This window comes from Euprymna scolopes, chromosome 20 (genome assembly GCF_053919585.1).
Source record: "Euprymna scolopes isolate OS-2025 chromosome 20, ASM5391958v1, whole genome shotgun sequence".
NCBI classification, from domain to species: Eukaryota; Metazoa; Mollusca; class Cephalopoda; order Sepiida; family Sepiolidae; genus Euprymna; species Euprymna scolopes.
The window spans coordinates 9,406,579-9,423,530 of record NC_136501.1 but is presented as its reverse complement, the minus strand read 5'-3'; the positions used below and the strand labels follow the sequence as shown (position 1 = coordinate 9,423,530).

The following is a 16,952-nucleotide window of genomic DNA, read 5'->3' as shown; positions in this document are numbered from 1 at the left end:
AAAGTAAAAAAAGAAAACATAAAAACGAACGTTAAAACTTAAGTGGGGAGGGGGGTAATCAAAACATCGGAAAAAAAAAAAAACTAACGTAAGGCAAACGAACGATATTAAATGTAAAAATCGTAAAAACAAAAAAAACAGAAAAACGAACGTTAAAAAAAAAAAAAAAAAGCATGTGAAAATGGCTTAAATGAGCCTGTTTCGATATTTAAAAAAAAAAAAAAAAAAAAAAAAAAAAAATCGGTGGGTACCCGGGTGTTTTTGGGTGTGTGGTCAGGGGTGGATAAGCGAAGTTAAAAAAAAAAAAAAAAAAAAAAAAACGTTACATGAAAAATGGTTTAAATAACACTGGTTCAATATTTGAATTTAAAAAAAAAATAAAAAAAATAAAATTACATTTTCTTGAGGATACTATTTTAGAAGTACATGGTGTAAACAGCTGACATTTGGATATAGCATTCTACAATATGTATTGAGTAGGCATGCAAAATTCCAGATCTTTTAATAGTTTTTGTGATTTGATTTTGAAATTAGTATATCTTTATGACATTCGATTCTGAAATTGACAGTGTAGAATTTACTAGTTACTTTTTTGTCAGTTGCTTTCAAAGTTGTCATCTTGTAATTTACATATGTCTGTGCTTCTTCATCCTCAACAGGGTAGTGTATACTGCTGATCATCAGTGGAAAGTGGATGTAGAATCCAATTCTAAATATATTTTCTTTGCCAATCTTAAAATTAATATTTGAATCATGGGTCTAGAAAAGTAGACATACACAAGTTTTTATCTTTTAGATAGGATGAAAGTCTTGTTTCGACTGAATTGTTCAACAATGGTAAGGATTCCACTAAAGTCAGAAATACTAGAATTAGATTGGACAGCTTCTGACAAAAATAACATCAGAGCTTAATTTGTAGGTATTATCATTGATATGGTTGATGTTTTGTAACTTTCTTCAAATGGACTCGGTAACTGGATATTTTTTTTCAAACAAGTTCCCATCGATATGAGGACTTATTGAGACTCTTAACACACATTACAAGAGCTTTTCGTTGTTCTTAAATTATTTTCAACATATATGTTGAATTCCACCATGTCATCACATCTTGAAGGAGTTTGTTTTAATAAATTAAGCTGATCCTGTATTTCAGTTAATTTGCTAATTGCTAATAGAAAGCAATTAAAGTGAGAGACTGTATTTCTGTTAGATGCAATGATTGCCTTCACAGCCTGAGTTACAATGTATTATAGTTATTCTAAATCACATTTCCTGATACCAGCAACCATATTTGTTCCTGAATTCCGCAAGACTAAGAAAACTTTATTGAAGATTTTAAACTCATCCAGAACATTGTGCAATTCTTCACTTATTCTTGCACCTGTGTGTGCACCAGGGAATGGAACAAATCTAAGCACAGCTCTGCACTAGCAGTATCAGAATTTTTGTAGGAATTTTTGACACCCCTAACACGAAACTGCGAATACAATATAAAAATCTCGTAATTTCTCTGTTAAAAGTGGGTTATTTATTTTCTTTATGGATTATACTTCCAAAATAAACTATTACAGTTGTTTTAAAAGTAATAAAAATATTTTTATTTTTTTTTAAAACAGTAATGAATTTTCCGAACTCAATATTTTTCAATTTTTAAACTCAATATTTTTAAATTTTAAAAATCTATCAAAATTTTTCTATTGATTCTATTTTTACGATATTTTCAGGGTCAATGTGAAATTTTATGTTCTTTCCAATAAACCGAATATAATATTTTAGACAAACGTTTTTTTTTAATTCACGCCCCCCATTTTCACGCCCCCCCATTTTCACGCCCCCCCCATTTTCAACTTTCTCTTAAAAAGTAAATAATTAATTTATGTTTAATAGTTTTATATATCACAAATTGAAGAGAAAAGGTCAATAAATAATATATTCAAATTTAAAACAAAAAAAAAAAATCAGTTTTTTAGAAATTTACCTGTAAAGTCCGAAGTTTAAAACCTTATTTTATAAGAACACATTTTTTCTTTTTGTCTTTTTTTTTTTTTTAATGAAACCTTGGTCCTTGCTCCTTTAATTGAAAAAAAAATTAGGGCTTGAATTACATTTTTCGAGGAGTTATAAGCTTAGAAAGATAGGGGGTCGAATAATTTACGCCTCTCATTTTGAAATGTCTATTAAAAAGTAAATAATTAATTTATGTTTAATAGTTTTATATATCACAAATTGAAGAGAAAAGGTCAATAAATAATATATTCAAATTTAAAACAAAAAAAAAAAAATCAGTTTTTTAGAAATTTACCTGTAAAGTCCGAAGTTTAAAACCTTTTTAAAAAAAAAAAAACACATTGTTGTTTTTTTTTTTTTTTTTTTTTTTAAATAAAACCTTGGTCCTTACTCCTTTAATTGAAAAAAAAAATTAGGGCTTGAATTACATTTTTCGAGGAGTTATAAGCTTGGAAAGATGGGGTGGAATTATTCACTATTTTCACGAAATTTCTGACACTGCTAGCTCTGCACTGTCTAAAGTCATTTGAAAGCCAATGACCTGTCAAACTCGGAAAAGGAGCATTATCTGTTGTGGCTGTTCAAATGTCTGTAGTTCATGAAATGTTGCTAATTTTAGCAAGAAACAGTTGAATTTTTGTTTTACTTTTGTAAATATATCAAATTATTTTGTAGTGGAGTACGTTTTTGATAAAATGCTGTAATTTGAACAAAGTTTTCCAACAAGCCTATTAAATCCAATGTCAGATGTTACAGAACATGATTGAATATCAACAGCAATCATTTCTCTTATCAGATTATGAATCTCTTGTTACCTGTGATCATTAATATCCCAAATTTTCTTTTGGGCCAATATTGATTCTATAGTAGTTTGGTGTTTCACTGAAAGCTCGTAGTTGCTGCCACTTGTTCCCAGAATGTCTGCCCCTGAATATTCATTGTGCTTCCTTTTATTTGCAACTTTTGAACGAACCTTTCTAAGATGGTTTAACATATTAGTCATTGTAAAAGTTTTTGCTGATTTGCCACCTTTTGATGTAATAGATTGACATAATTTGCAAGCAGCTGTATTCTTATTCTTGGGATTGCCATAATGGTTGAAGGTTGTTGTTTTTAATATTTAGTTAATTTTTCACATATTTAAATTACTTATGTCTGATATCAAATTAGTATGTTTATCTCAAAATATTATCTTAACAAGAAAAATAAAAATATGTAATGGTAACAAGAGTCCGAAAATGAGGAACAAAAGTGTGACTGATGAAGAATGCTTTATTTTCAATTCACACATCGTTGCAATTTACTGTAAAATTCCTCAACATGAAAACTGAAAAGTAAAGTAATAATTTTCTTTGACAATGATTTAAAGTAAAAAATGATAATTCGACAGGACAAGAAAGGGAACTTTTCATATGTTTACATTTATTTGCCTCAAATTCAGTGCAGTTGCAAAAGTCTACATGTTAACAGAGCATCATTTGATATGGTTTAGCAATGCATGCCTTCGATAAATTTTTGCTGGCAAGCAAATGGGTAAGTTAATTTGTCTTCCATTCCAATAAAATTAATATTAGTCTCATTTATGACAACAAAATTTGCTGATAAATCAGCATTAGAAAATCTATCAGCCGATTAATCGGTAATCGGCCAATTTGATAATCGGTAAATCCCTAATTTGAAAAGTATTGTTTTCACTTTACAAACAGATCGCAGATGATAAAACTAGTGCTTATGTATCTATATTACCAAATTTTCAAGTTAAATTAAAGTTTCATATTTTTTTTTAATCAAATTGTTAGGTGAAAGTACAAAATAGTTACAAAACTCCCACCACTCCTCATGTTAAGAATTGCTTTCTAAATACTAATGTTATTATTTCAGCCTAAGTTCATGCTAAAAAAAAAAATAAAAATAAAAGAAAGTAATTTCTCATATTACGAAAACAACTAGTCCATGTTAATGATTTCAAGATACAAGAAAAAAGACTGCAATATACGTTAAATGATAAACTTGTCCTACATATTTTATGCAGAAATTTATGGATAAATAAAATTTACAAAAAAAAAAAAAAAAAAAAAAAAATGGATAAAAACTTACCTTTTGTAAAACAGATTTTTATTAACAAACTACAGATGAGATAAAATAAAATTTATTTTAATGTCTTCTGTTGACACTTATGTATCTAAAGATAATGTTGTGTAAAGACCTCCATACTTTTTTTGGAAAAGGTGCAAAAAAAAAAAAATAAATAAATAAAAAAAAATAAAATAAAATAAAAAATAAAGTTCACTATCAATTTAAATAATCAAATCAAAACAAATTTTGTTAGGCCGATTTTGGATTTGCAATTTTTATTCTCTTAAGAGTCATATATTCTAAATATTGTTTTTTTAATATTGGAAACCTGTTATTAAAAAAATGCCAAACGCACTCTCAGTCTATCAAGATATTCATAAATTTCCTCTCATTGAATTACAGGTTTGGTGCTCCTGTAGTAATCTGTACCCTACCTGTCTGTCTCGTTATATATAAGACCTGTCTCTATATGAACACTCACAATGAATATATATCATATCTAGCAATAACACATGAACACACTAAGACTAACGTCATCTTAATACCACCCATTACATAACATTTAACAAAACCTACTTTTATTATGCAAGTTTATTTAATTCTATCATTAATTGCAGAAGTTCCCCTCTTGACCAAATTCCCGTAGGCTTGCAAGAACAGATGCCACATACAAATTTATTATGTCTAAACTCCACCATCTTATATAACTTGAGAATGCTTTTACAGACACATTTATTCATTAGATCCTAGGAGAGGCATCATCATGATCGCCATCATCTACAAAGTAGTTCTTATTTTTCCCCTCTATCTACAGTACTCTTCAGTTAACACCCGGAAGATATATATATATATAACCGTTTTCCAGGCACCCTTCTTAACTGGATCATAAACTCCTATACAAACCATTAACTTTCCATTTCCCGTTACACAAAATAGTTCCCCCCTCCCCCCTTACAGTTCCAGCACTTTTCATTGGTTGCCAGCTCTCAACTTGCCTATTCAAGAATAGACACCTTATTGAATAAACGAACATGCTAGATATTTAAAAACATGGCCGCTCTGTACATGCGTTACAATAGTTTTAACTAAAACAAACCAATTGTTTTTTTGTTTTCCTTTTCCCAACTATATTACTACAATTCTGTTATTAATTAAAATTATTTTTTTTCTGCAAAAACGTAAGCACAATATTCGAGGTTTACCATAACAGTAAGCGAAAGACAGAGCTTGTAAACAGATACACAGACAGTAAGATAGGGAGAGAGGCAGATAGACGGATACCTAGATAGAGAAAGAGAGAAACAACTTTTTGAAAAAGATTTTAAACCATTTTCTTTACTTTTAAATACACATTGTTTGTAGTTTTTCGATTATCAAGCAATATAATTTTTTTTTTATGACTATTGTTAAAAAAAAAAAAAAAAAAAAATACCGTGGGGGTAATCTATGTGTATAAGCCCACAATTATTTTATAGAAAATACAGTTGAAAAATTAAAAAAAAAAAAAAAAAAAAAAATTATTATTTAACTACATTTGCGACCTATTTTCGTTAAAAAAAAAAAAAAAAAAAAAAAAAAATACATTTTAATTGTCCACAAATAAGTAGTTTTTCGAATATCAAGCAATAAAATTTTTTATTACTATTTTTGTAAAAAATACCGTTGGGTAAATCAAGTTGCATAAGCACAAAATTCTTTTATAGAAACTACAGTTGTGAAATTATTTAAAAAAAATAATTTTGGTTTACTTGTATATTTGTGACCAATTTGCATCTTAAAAAGACTAATATTTAATAAAATTTTCAGGCAAGATAGTTACCGATGATGCTACTTTTTTGGCTTTTATTTTACTTTATGATGGGACGTTCCCTTTTTTTTTTTAATGTTTTTTTTTCTAGGCTGACGCACACCTAACTAAAAGGGGATCTTTAAGGTCAACACGGGTAGCTCGCTTGATGTAAACAAGTTTTTGCTACATTTCGACGTGAACAATATGTCTATATTAGAAAAACTTTATAGAGGTAAAATTTAATCACATTATTGAACATGTAATCATGTGATTATTAAATTTTAAGGTGGGAGCACAGATTGCTTACAAAACACTCCTTTCTGACCGACACTGCACACTCAAAATTTTTAGGTTGCTTCATAGTATTTGAGCATTTCAAAAACCGTTCATAATAGGGGCGTGTTAGGGTGTTCATTCCCAAAGCCATTCTTACTATGAGGATGTTGGAGGGTATCTATTCCAAAAGCCGTTCTTAACATGAGGTTGGGGGTTGAGCAATGCCAACAACAGCCATACTTAAACTTTTACAAGGGGGGGGGCATGTTTCCACTAGGCAACGCCGGTTAACGGGTCTTGCTAGTAATATCAAAAATTTCAGGAAAATGACTTATTTGATTCTTGCTAGATTTTTAAAACATGCGTATGTTTAGGGCTTCAAAAACGCCATTACATAGGAACGTCGTTTTAAAGCGTCAATAATGTAAACACAATTTTAGTCTCGCATTTTCATTATTTTTGTATGCTGTAAAATTTTTTTTAAATATTAGTTTATTTTAAGTTTCTTTTAAATGTTAAAAAAGTTATAATATTAAATTAAATTACAGTTACATCTTGTTACATATGGGGGAGGGGTAAAACTAAAGCGTGTTGGAGGTACTAATAGAACAAAGAAGCAATTTGCATCCCGAAGTGGTTGGGCCTACCGAAGATGATCACAAAATCAGCACTATACGGAAGAACCGCTAGATGTCAGTTCTTGGTTGCAGAGAAGTAGATTCGTTTAGCGTGCGCATACATACATGGCCGCCAGTGAATTACAGTGCATAATACAGGTCTTTATATCTCAAAAACTACTTGTCCCTGCAAAATTTAAATGAAATTTTCTTATTCGGCATAGTCAGAAACCTGTATAAGTCATTTTAAAAGAAAATTGTAGAGGTGGACCTAATGTAAAAATTTACCAAATTTGATGTTCTGGCTTTCTTCAAGCACAGTTCCCCCGATGGTTGCTACAGGCCTGTCAGATTAAATTGTGAACACTCAACTTATGTTTTTATTGATTATTAAACTTTTCCATCACGAAATAATCCAAACATTATTTGCTTTGTAAAATGATTTATTGAAATTAATTACTTTATCAATTTGTGATATTTTGGAATATGACATTTTTGTTCCGTGACAAATACGTACATTAAAGATTTTTCTTGTAATTTTGTCTTTTAATTAGGTTAAGTTCTGGATTTTCAAAGTTGTCAATAATAATGCAACAACAGGTGCATCAGAATTTTTGACACCCCTAACACAAAACTGCAAATAAAATATACAAAACTCGTAATTTCTCTTTTAAAAGTGGGTTGTTTATTTTCTTTATGGAATATACTTCCAAAATAAACTATTAAAGTTGTTTAAAAAATAATAGAAATATTATTTTTTTAAAAACTGTTTACAAAGTGCTTGTGCGCGTTCATGCAGCCATGTTTTTTTATGTAATGAAATCAATCGAATTTTACAAGTTAATTCTTTTTCAATTTTTGAACTTTAAAAATCTATCAGAATTTTTCTATTGGTTCAATTTTGATATTTTTAGAATCAATGTGAAATTTTATGCTCTTTCCAATAAACCGAATATAATATTTTAGACAAAAGTTTTTTTTTTTAATTCACCCCCCCCATTTTGAAATGTCTATCAAAAAGATAATTAGTTTTATATACCACAAATTGAAGAGAAAAGATCAATAAATAAAATATTCTAACTTAAAACACAAAAAAGTGTTTTTTTTAAATTTACCTGTAAAGTCCAAAGTGTAAAACCCTTTTTAAAAACCATGTTGATTTTTTAAGTGAAAGCTCATGTGATGCTTACATAGTCAAATAAATATCGGATGCTGACGACAATTTTTTCTATTTCATTCAATGTTTTTTTTTAGATATTAAAAACAAAATTCACTCGATAAGTATAAATAAAATATATTTAAAAACTCATGTATTTTATTAAGAGAAAAAAATAAAAAATAAAAAAATCGGTAGAGTGGGTTTGTTTTTAAATGGCAAAAACTATTTTTTTTATTTTATTTATTTTTTTTTTTATTACATTTTCACCCCAAACAAGGCAAATTGCCACTTTGGTGTAGGGGGCTACTATCAGGGGCAACAACTACTGGGGTACTATGTAGGGATTTGGGCAGCAAGGTGTCGGTTCACGTTACACTTGAACTTCTGCACGTCAGTACTGTTGGGGAAGCAGGGACCTGGAATGGAATTCCAGAGTCTTGCGGTTCTGGGGAAGAAACTATTGGAGTAAAAAGATCTTTTACATCTAGGGACCTCTACAGTGTGGGGGTGGGATCTAGTAGCCTGTCGGGTTTGTCGAGGGTGCTCGCGTTGTGGGGGCACAAGTGATTGCAGTTCGTCAGAGCATTCACCACTAAAATACTTGTAGAAAAGGCAGAGGGATGCAACATTTCGTCGATGGGACAGAGGCTGAAGCTTAGATGCCAGTTCAGGGCCTATCAGGTTTGCGACTCTCTTTTGAACCTTGTCAAGGAGCGAGAGACTAGTAGCAGATGCACCAGCCCAGATGTGGCAGCAATACTCCATACATGGGCGAATGGTGGCCTTATAGAGGTACAGGATACTTTCGGGTGTTAGTAGTTTTCTAGCACGGTAGAGAGAGCCTACCTTTCTTGCAGCGGCCCTGGCAATGCCTTCAATGTAATTGTTCCAACTCATGTTTCCTGTGAACGTTAGGCCAAGGAGTTTGAAAGATGGACTCTCAGATAAAGAGTCGTTGGCCATTGCTATGGGTGGTAGAGAGGGTTTCTTGTAATTATTGAATGAAACTAGTTTAGTCTTGGCAGCATTGAATGCGACCAACCACTTTTGTCCCCATTCCACTACAGATTGGAGGTCTTCCTCTAGTGTTTCTGCCATTTCTTTAGAAATGTGTTCATTCGTCTTCCTGTCGTGTCTGCCATAGAGTTTTTTTTTTTTTTTTTTTTTTTTTTTATTACATTTTCACCCCAAACAAGGCAAATTGCCACTTTGGTGTAGGGGGCTACTATCAGGGGCAACAACTACTGGGGTACTATATAGGGATTTGGGCAGCAAGGTGTCGGTTCACGTTACACTTGAACTTCTGCACGTCAGTACTGTTGGGGAAGCAGGGACCTGGAATGGAATTCCAGAGTCTTGCGGTTCTGGGGAAGAAACTATTGGAGTAAAAAGATCTTTTACATCTAGGGACCTCTACAGTGTGGAGGTGGGATCTAGTAGCCTGTCGGGTTTGTCGAGGGTGCTCGCGTCGTGGGGGCACAAGTGATTGCAGTTCATCAGAGCATTCACCACTAAAATACTTGTAGAACAGGCAGAGGGATGCAACATTTCGTCGATGGGACAGAGGCTGAAGCTTAGATGCCAGTTCAGGGCCTATCAGATTTGCGACTCTCTTTTGAACCTTGTCAAGGAGCGAGAGACTAGTAGCAGATGCACCAGCCCAGATGTGGCAGCAATACTCCATACATGGGCGAATGGTGGCCTTATAGAGGTACAGGATACTTTCGGGTGTTAGTAGTTTTCTAGCACGGTAGAGAGAGCCTACCTTTCTTGCAGCGGCCCTGGCAATGCCTTCAATGTAATTGTTCCAACTCATGTTTCCTGTGAACGTTAGGCCAAGGAGTTTGAAAGATGGACTCTCAGATAAAGAGTCGTTGGCCATTGCTATTGGTGGTAGAGAGGGTTTCTTGTAATTATTGAATGAAACTAGTTTAGTCTTGGCAGCATTGAATGCGACCAACCACTTTTGTCCCCATTCCACTACAGATTGGAGGTCTTCCTCTAGTGTTTCTGCCATTTCTTTAGAAATGTGTTCATTCGTCTTCCTGTCGTGTCTGCCATAGAGTGTAGTGTCATCAGCATATATACCCATCTCAGAGGCAATGTTGTCGGGGAGGTCATTTATGAATATCAGGAACAATAGAGGTCCAAGGATAGAACCCTGGGGCACCCCCGCATTTATATCATATTGTTTAGATGTGCGACCGTCGAGGACTACCTGGATTTTTCTCTTATCTAAGAAGGATTTAATTATGTTAAGTATTCTACCAGTGATACCGTATGATCTGATTTTACTGAGGAGACCCTCATGCCATACCCTGTCAAAAGCCTTAGATATATCTAGAGCTACCGCTCTGCCTTCCCCCGCTTTGTCCAGTGAATGGTATATACGTTCAGAGATCACAGTGAGGATGTCTGCTGTGGAACGGGCTCGTCTAAATCCATATTGTTTGTCAGTCAGTAGTTTAGCATCTGTAAGATGATGGACTAGAGCATGGTTAATTATGGTCTCAAATATTTTGGCAAAAAGTGGGAGGAGGCTAATGGGGCGATAATTTGATGGGTCTGTCCTTTTGCCAGAATTCTTGAATACTGGTACAACAGAAGCAGTTTTCCAACAGCCTGGAAAGCAAGCTTCATTAAGACATTTGTTGTAGAGTTTGGAGAGAACTGGAGCTACTTCGGCTGAGCACTTTTTTAATAGCACAGCTGGGATAAGATCGGGTCCACATGCTTTTGAGGTGTCAAGGTTTTTTATGATAGCATGCACCTGAGCAGGGGTGGTTTTCAGATCGTCTAGTGTGGCGTCTGTCCGCATAGGAAAGTCAGGTAGGGGGTGGTTGGAAGGGTCCAGTGTGGAGTTTGAGGCAAACCGACTGGCAAGCATGTTAGCCTTGTCGGTTGCTGAGGAGACAACCTCGTGATTGTTGGTTAGTGGGGGAATTGTTGATTGCCCATTATTTACTACACTGTTGTAGATTTTCCAGAAGTCTCGAGTTCCTAGTTTTTGTGCTTCGATGCGCTTTTTAGTGGTTTCCGTAAATTCTCTCTTAGCTGTCGCTATTTCTTTCTTAACGTTATTTCTAGCTTCTATATACTTCAGTCTGTTTGAACTGGACTTATGTCGGTTAAACCTACGGTATGCATGCTGCTTTTGTGTAATGGCAGTTGCACAAGTCGACGTAAACCATTGGGGAGAGTGGGGCTTACTATAAAATTTCCGCATGGGAACATGCGCTTCGATTGCAGTTTTGAACAAGTCAGTGGTCTCGTTTGCACATTGTTCAGCAGGGAGAGAGAAAATATTTTTCCATGGAGCATCTCTAATTAGTTCCCTGATGGCTTCCCAGTCAGCCTTATTATAATATCTCATTATTTTGAGCACTGGCTCTTCAGTTTTGGGTCTAGAGTTTAGGGCGATTTCAACCATTATCACTGCATGGTCAGCGTTCCCGAGTGGGCTGTGGGCCTTCGTTATGCAGTCATCGGGAACTGTGGTCAAAAACAGATCTAGAAGTGATGCGTGTTGTTCTTCCTGGTCAGGGAAACGGGTTGGAAACGTAACAATTTGTGATAGGGAGTGAGATATAGCGAAGCTATGGGTTATGCTGCCCGCTGCATCTGTGTGAGTAGAGAATCCAAGCCAGTTTTTGTGGTGGACATTAAAGTCACCAAACACATGTATTTGTGCGCTAGTGTCGAGGGACAATGCCGTGTCTATGCTGTCAGATACTTTGTTTATTATGGAGCAGTCCTGAGTCGAGGGAGAGCGGTAGAGAAAATAATAGTAGCTAATACTGTGTTGCACGTTTAGTCTAAAGCACATAAAGGCTTGATCATCTGTTTCTAGGTTTGTTTCTCTAGTCAAGGGTGAAGGTGTTCAGTTTCCAACTACGGTGGCCCCAAAATACTAGTTTTGGTTTACAGCACGTAATAGAAAGGGACATTAGTTGTGACGCTTAGCGCCACCGAAGATTCAACGCAAAAAAAAAAAAAAAAAGCAAGCAGATATTTGTCTCCCTTTATATAATTGCGCGTTTTTTTTTAATACTTACTTAAAAAAGTATTTTATTTAAAAAGGACATGGAATATAAAATATAAACATGGATAAATTCTTAACAATGAAGAATGGAAGTACTCTTCTGATACACCTAGTGAATGTGTTCATTTTTTAGCTAAGGAGGCTCCCAAATACTAATTTTGGTTTACAATATTCAATAGAAAGAGACATTAATTGTGGCCCTTTGAAGCCACCGGAAGATAAACGCGAAGAAAATCAGAAATTTGTCTCCCATTATTTGAACAGTGAAAAACATCTGAGTTCGTGTTTTTTGTAACCCTTGTTTAAAAAAAATATTTTATTTAAAAAGGACATGGAATAAAAGTATAAATATGGATAAATTCTTACCAAATGAACAATGGAAGTACCCATTGAATAGTATTTTTTTTATAGATAAGTGATTTTTTGAAATTTATATATATTTTTTTATAATTGAAGTAAAATTTCGCTGATTTTCTTTAAATCTTTTTTAAAGAAAACTGATTTAAAAAAAAAAATTTAAATATATAATATTGCATAATTTGATATTAAACCTGTTATTTTTTTAAATTCGGTCTTTGCTCCTTTAATAAAAAAAAAAAAAAAAAAATTAGGGTTTGAATTTCAATTTTTCAAGTAGTTATAAGCTTCGAAAGACAGTAATTCTAAATATTCCAGTGTTTACCACGAATTTTTAATGGCGATTTCCGACACTGCTAATGCAACAATGAGCACATAGAAAGGGGGGGGGGCAGAGCGCGAACAATATCGTCAAACAAACCAAACAAAAATGAAAGAAGTTTATAAAAAGAACATGATTTTGTTTCCAAGAAAAGGTTTTCTTTCGTGTTAATTTATATCAGCAGTTAATAGAATAGAGAAAAAAAAAAATCTCGGTGTTTATGCATTTATGTTACAGTGCTATTTTTTTTTTAATTAGTATTTTCAAATTACATTCACGTTTTACGATATATTAATTAAATTTTTAGGTGAAAGTACAGAATAGGGTACTAGTGCACTTATTGATCCGTGCTGAAATAACGTTATTATTTTAAAAGCCATTCATAACATGGGGAGGGTGTTTTTTACCTATTCTATACTTTAACATTACAATTAAATAAAAACAAAACTTAATTAAACTTGGAAATACGATTTAAAAAATAGCGCGGATCAAGTGCAATGCAATGCACAATTATGGTTGACATTGCTCAAGTCCATTGATAACTGGACACAATGTCGAAATAAGCATAAAGACTGATGTTATTTTGTGAGATATCCTTTTCTAGACACAGTCTGAAAGTATAGTCCCTAATGACTTTATCCCCTCGAGGATAAACAGGTGCAAGGTCACTTTTAATGTGGGAGGGGAGTCCAGTTCTAGTTCCCCAAAAAGGGTTATTTTTGATTGGAACAAATTTAAATTGTCTCGGTCGAGGAGGATTACTTTTACTGATCTAAGACATGAAAGATGAATCATACTATCAGAACACCTACTACACTTTGTTCCTACCTAAAAGACCAGGCGTACTATTTAACCTGTAGTTTGAGAGATAGATTAATACTTTTTTTTTCAAAAATATTAAAGTGGCGCCGAGAAAGAAAATAAACAATAATAGTGGGTATTAACAGAGAAATTACGAGATTTTTATATTTTATTCGCAGTTTCGTGTTAGAGGTGTCAAAAATTCCTACAAAAATTCTGATACACCTACAAGTGCACTGGCAGTGGCAGTGCAGTGAGTGCAGGTGTGTCAGAAATTTCGGGAAAAATAGTGAATAATTCCACCCCATCTTTCCAAGCTTATAACTACTCGAAAAATGTAATTCAAACCCTAATTTTTTTTTTCGATTAAAAGGAGCAAGGACCAAAGTTTCATTAAAAAAAAAAAAAGTTGTTTTTTTTTTTAAAGGTTTTAAACTTCGGACTTTACAGGTAAATTTCTAAAAAACACTACTTTTTTTGTTTTGAATTTGAATATATTATTTATTGACCTTTTCTCTTCAATTTGTGATATATAAAACTTTGGTGAGTAAATTAATTATTTACTTTTTAATAGACACTTGAAAATGGGGGGGGGACGTGAATTAAAAAAAAACGTTTGTCTAGAATATTATATTCGGTTTATTGGAAAGAGCATAAAATTTCACATTGACCCTGAAAATATCGTAAAAATAGAATCAATAGAAAAACTTTGATTTTTAAAGTTTAAAAAATTGAAAAATATTGAGTTCGTAAAATTCATTACTGTTTTTTAAAAAATAAAAAAAATATTTCTATTACTTTTAAAGCAACTTTAATAGTTTATTTTGGAAGTATAATCCATAAAGAAAATAAACAACCCACTTTTAAGAGAAATTACGAGTTTTTTTTATATTTTATTCGCAGTTTCATGTTAGGGGTGTCAAAAATTCCTACAAAAATTCTGATACACCTAGCACTTGCAGTAGTGCTTGATCCGCGCACGATCACCCAAAATAGTTACAAAACACTCTCCTTATGTTAAGAAGGTCTGGATTTGTATTACTGTCCACAGATTCGAAAAAGTTATCAAAAAAAAACAAAAAAAAACAAAAAAGAAAAAAAAAAACAAATAAATGTTATCAAAGGCAAGGCAAGTTATTTTTCTACCTAACTGGATGTTTTTAGTGTTTTTATTTAATGTAACATGTTTATTGAGCTCGATACAGTGTTTATCGATGTATTGGAAACTTTTAAATGGCGCCCGACTCTTTTTGACACGGTAAGTTTGAGAAAAGGAGTTAAAAATTAAAAATATGCATAACACTGTAAAAATGCACTTTCGTATAAATAATTGAATTCGTTCAAAGAGTCGCTAACAAAAACAAATAAAAACATCTATACACACACATCAAATCAAAAAAATCTGTATTTTGTAATTTTTCACTTTCACTGAAATTCTCGGAAATCTAAATTCTCTCTCTAACAAAAACTAAGTTTACTTAATCTTTGTTTGAAAAACTAAATTTTACTAATAATCTTCATAATATATATATATATATATATATATATATATATATATACACACACACACACACTAGAAAATTAACCAATAATGAAATAAGAAATAAAAATTATGATTAGTAAAATTTAGTTTTTCAAACAAAGATTAAGTAAACTTTACTTAGTTTTTGTTACAGAGAGAATTTAGATTTCCGAGAATTTAATGTTTTTCAGTGAAAGTGAAAAATTACAAAATACAGATTTTGATTTGATGCATTTTCCGATGCATCAAATCAAAAATAAATAAATAAAAACATTTAAATTCAATGTCAAACCAATTTGGGGTTTGTATTACTGTACACACAGATTCAAAAAAGTTGTCAAAAAACAATATAACAGATGTTATCAAAGGCAAGATAAGTTACTTTTCTACCAAACTGGATATATTTTTTGTGTTTTTATTCAATGTAACATATTTATTCAGCTCGAAAAACATGCAGTGTTTCCCGATGTATTGGAAAATAAATAATAAACTAGACAAAATACTATTAAAAAAACACCGAACATATGTCAACTTATGTCACGGTAACATATATTGAGCGAATTTCTAACAGTATTTTGTCTAGTTTAATATTTATAACACCTTTTCCCAAACTTACCGTGTTAAAGAGAGAGTCGGGCGCCATTTTGAATTTTCTAATACATCGGTAAACACAAACACTGTATGCTTTTCGGTAAATTTATACAAACACCGTGACAGCGAATTAACCCTAACCCTAACCCCTAACCCTAACGCTGTCACGGTGTTTGTATAATAATACCTGCTTTTCGAGCTGAATAAACATGTTACATTAAAAACACGAAAAATATATCCAGTTTGGTAGAAAAGTAACTTATCTTGCCTTTGATAACATTTATTTGTTATATATTTGTTTTTTGACAACTTTTTCGAATCTATGTGTACAGTAATACAAACCCACGAATTTAATAGACAATGAAACTAAATGAGTAAATAAAAATACTTGAAAACGATGAACGAAAATTGAACTCTTCTGAATTAATGTTTTAAATTATACGAAATTATTTTTGTGCGAGAGAAAAAAAGTATTTAAAAAAAATAACAGAATAAAAACGATTGAAAATTATTTTAATATTCAATCGTGAATTTCAGTCATGCTTTTCTTTCTAGAAACATCTGGGTTTTTCTGGAAATCCGATAAAAATCAATCACTGTTTCGTTTCAGTGTTTCACAAGAAAGAATAAATGTTTCAACCGAACAAAAGGTTTAAAGTAAAAAAAAAAATAAAAAAAATGAAAACGTCTAATTAATTTTAACTCACGTCTGCAGCTGATCGCGACATGTTCTGTTAAGCGAATTGTTTGATAAACTAAAATTCAAAGTAGAAAAATCGAAGTGCAAGTCGCCTGACCATGCGAGGAAGAAAACACTTGACAATTTTAAACAAGATGAAAAAGGAAGACTTCGTTTCGCAGTGATTGAAGTCGTTTTATTCGCCGAAGTTTCGTAATTTTCGGATTTCTTTCTTTCTTTCTTTCTTTCTCTCTCTCTCTCTCTCTCTCTCTCTCTCTCTCTGTATATAATATGATATATAATATACTATACGTATAATGTATATAATTTATATATATAAGGCATACTACATTTAATATATATATATATATATATATATGTTGATGATGATTGCAACGTCTTATCTTATCAGACGAGTGCCACTCCCTCAGGCACTGAAAGTCCATGAGTCGAAAATGACTTTAGTCCTGCGGCAAAATTCACACGCTCAGACATGGCACTGAAGACGGTCACTAGTATACATACAAACATACCATACACATACATATAACACACATATATGCATACATATATACACAATACATAGTACACATACATCAACATACACAAGACAAGTCAATGGCATACATACATATACATATATAAATGAAAATATACATATATACACATACACACATACCTATCTGTAAACATACACACACATATACATACACA

The 16,952-nt window shown here is 32.3% G+C and overlaps 1 protein-coding gene across 1 annotated transcript in view; it reads right to left on the bottom strand.

Annotated features, from left to right (window-relative positions):
- LOC145241305 (calcyclin-binding protein-like) overlaps window positions 1-16,435 on the bottom strand; it is a 43,035-nt gene extending 26,600 nt beyond the window's left edge. Inside the window, exon 1 of the mRNA XM_080104092.1 lies at window positions 16,267-16,435. Within this exon, the coding sequence (XP_079960218.1) occupies window positions 16,267-16,287 (21 nt within the window). The 5' untranslated portion in view covers window positions 16,288-16,435. The remainder of the gene's footprint in view (window positions 1-16,266) is intronic.
- Window positions 16,436-16,952: the final 517 nt, after the last annotated feature.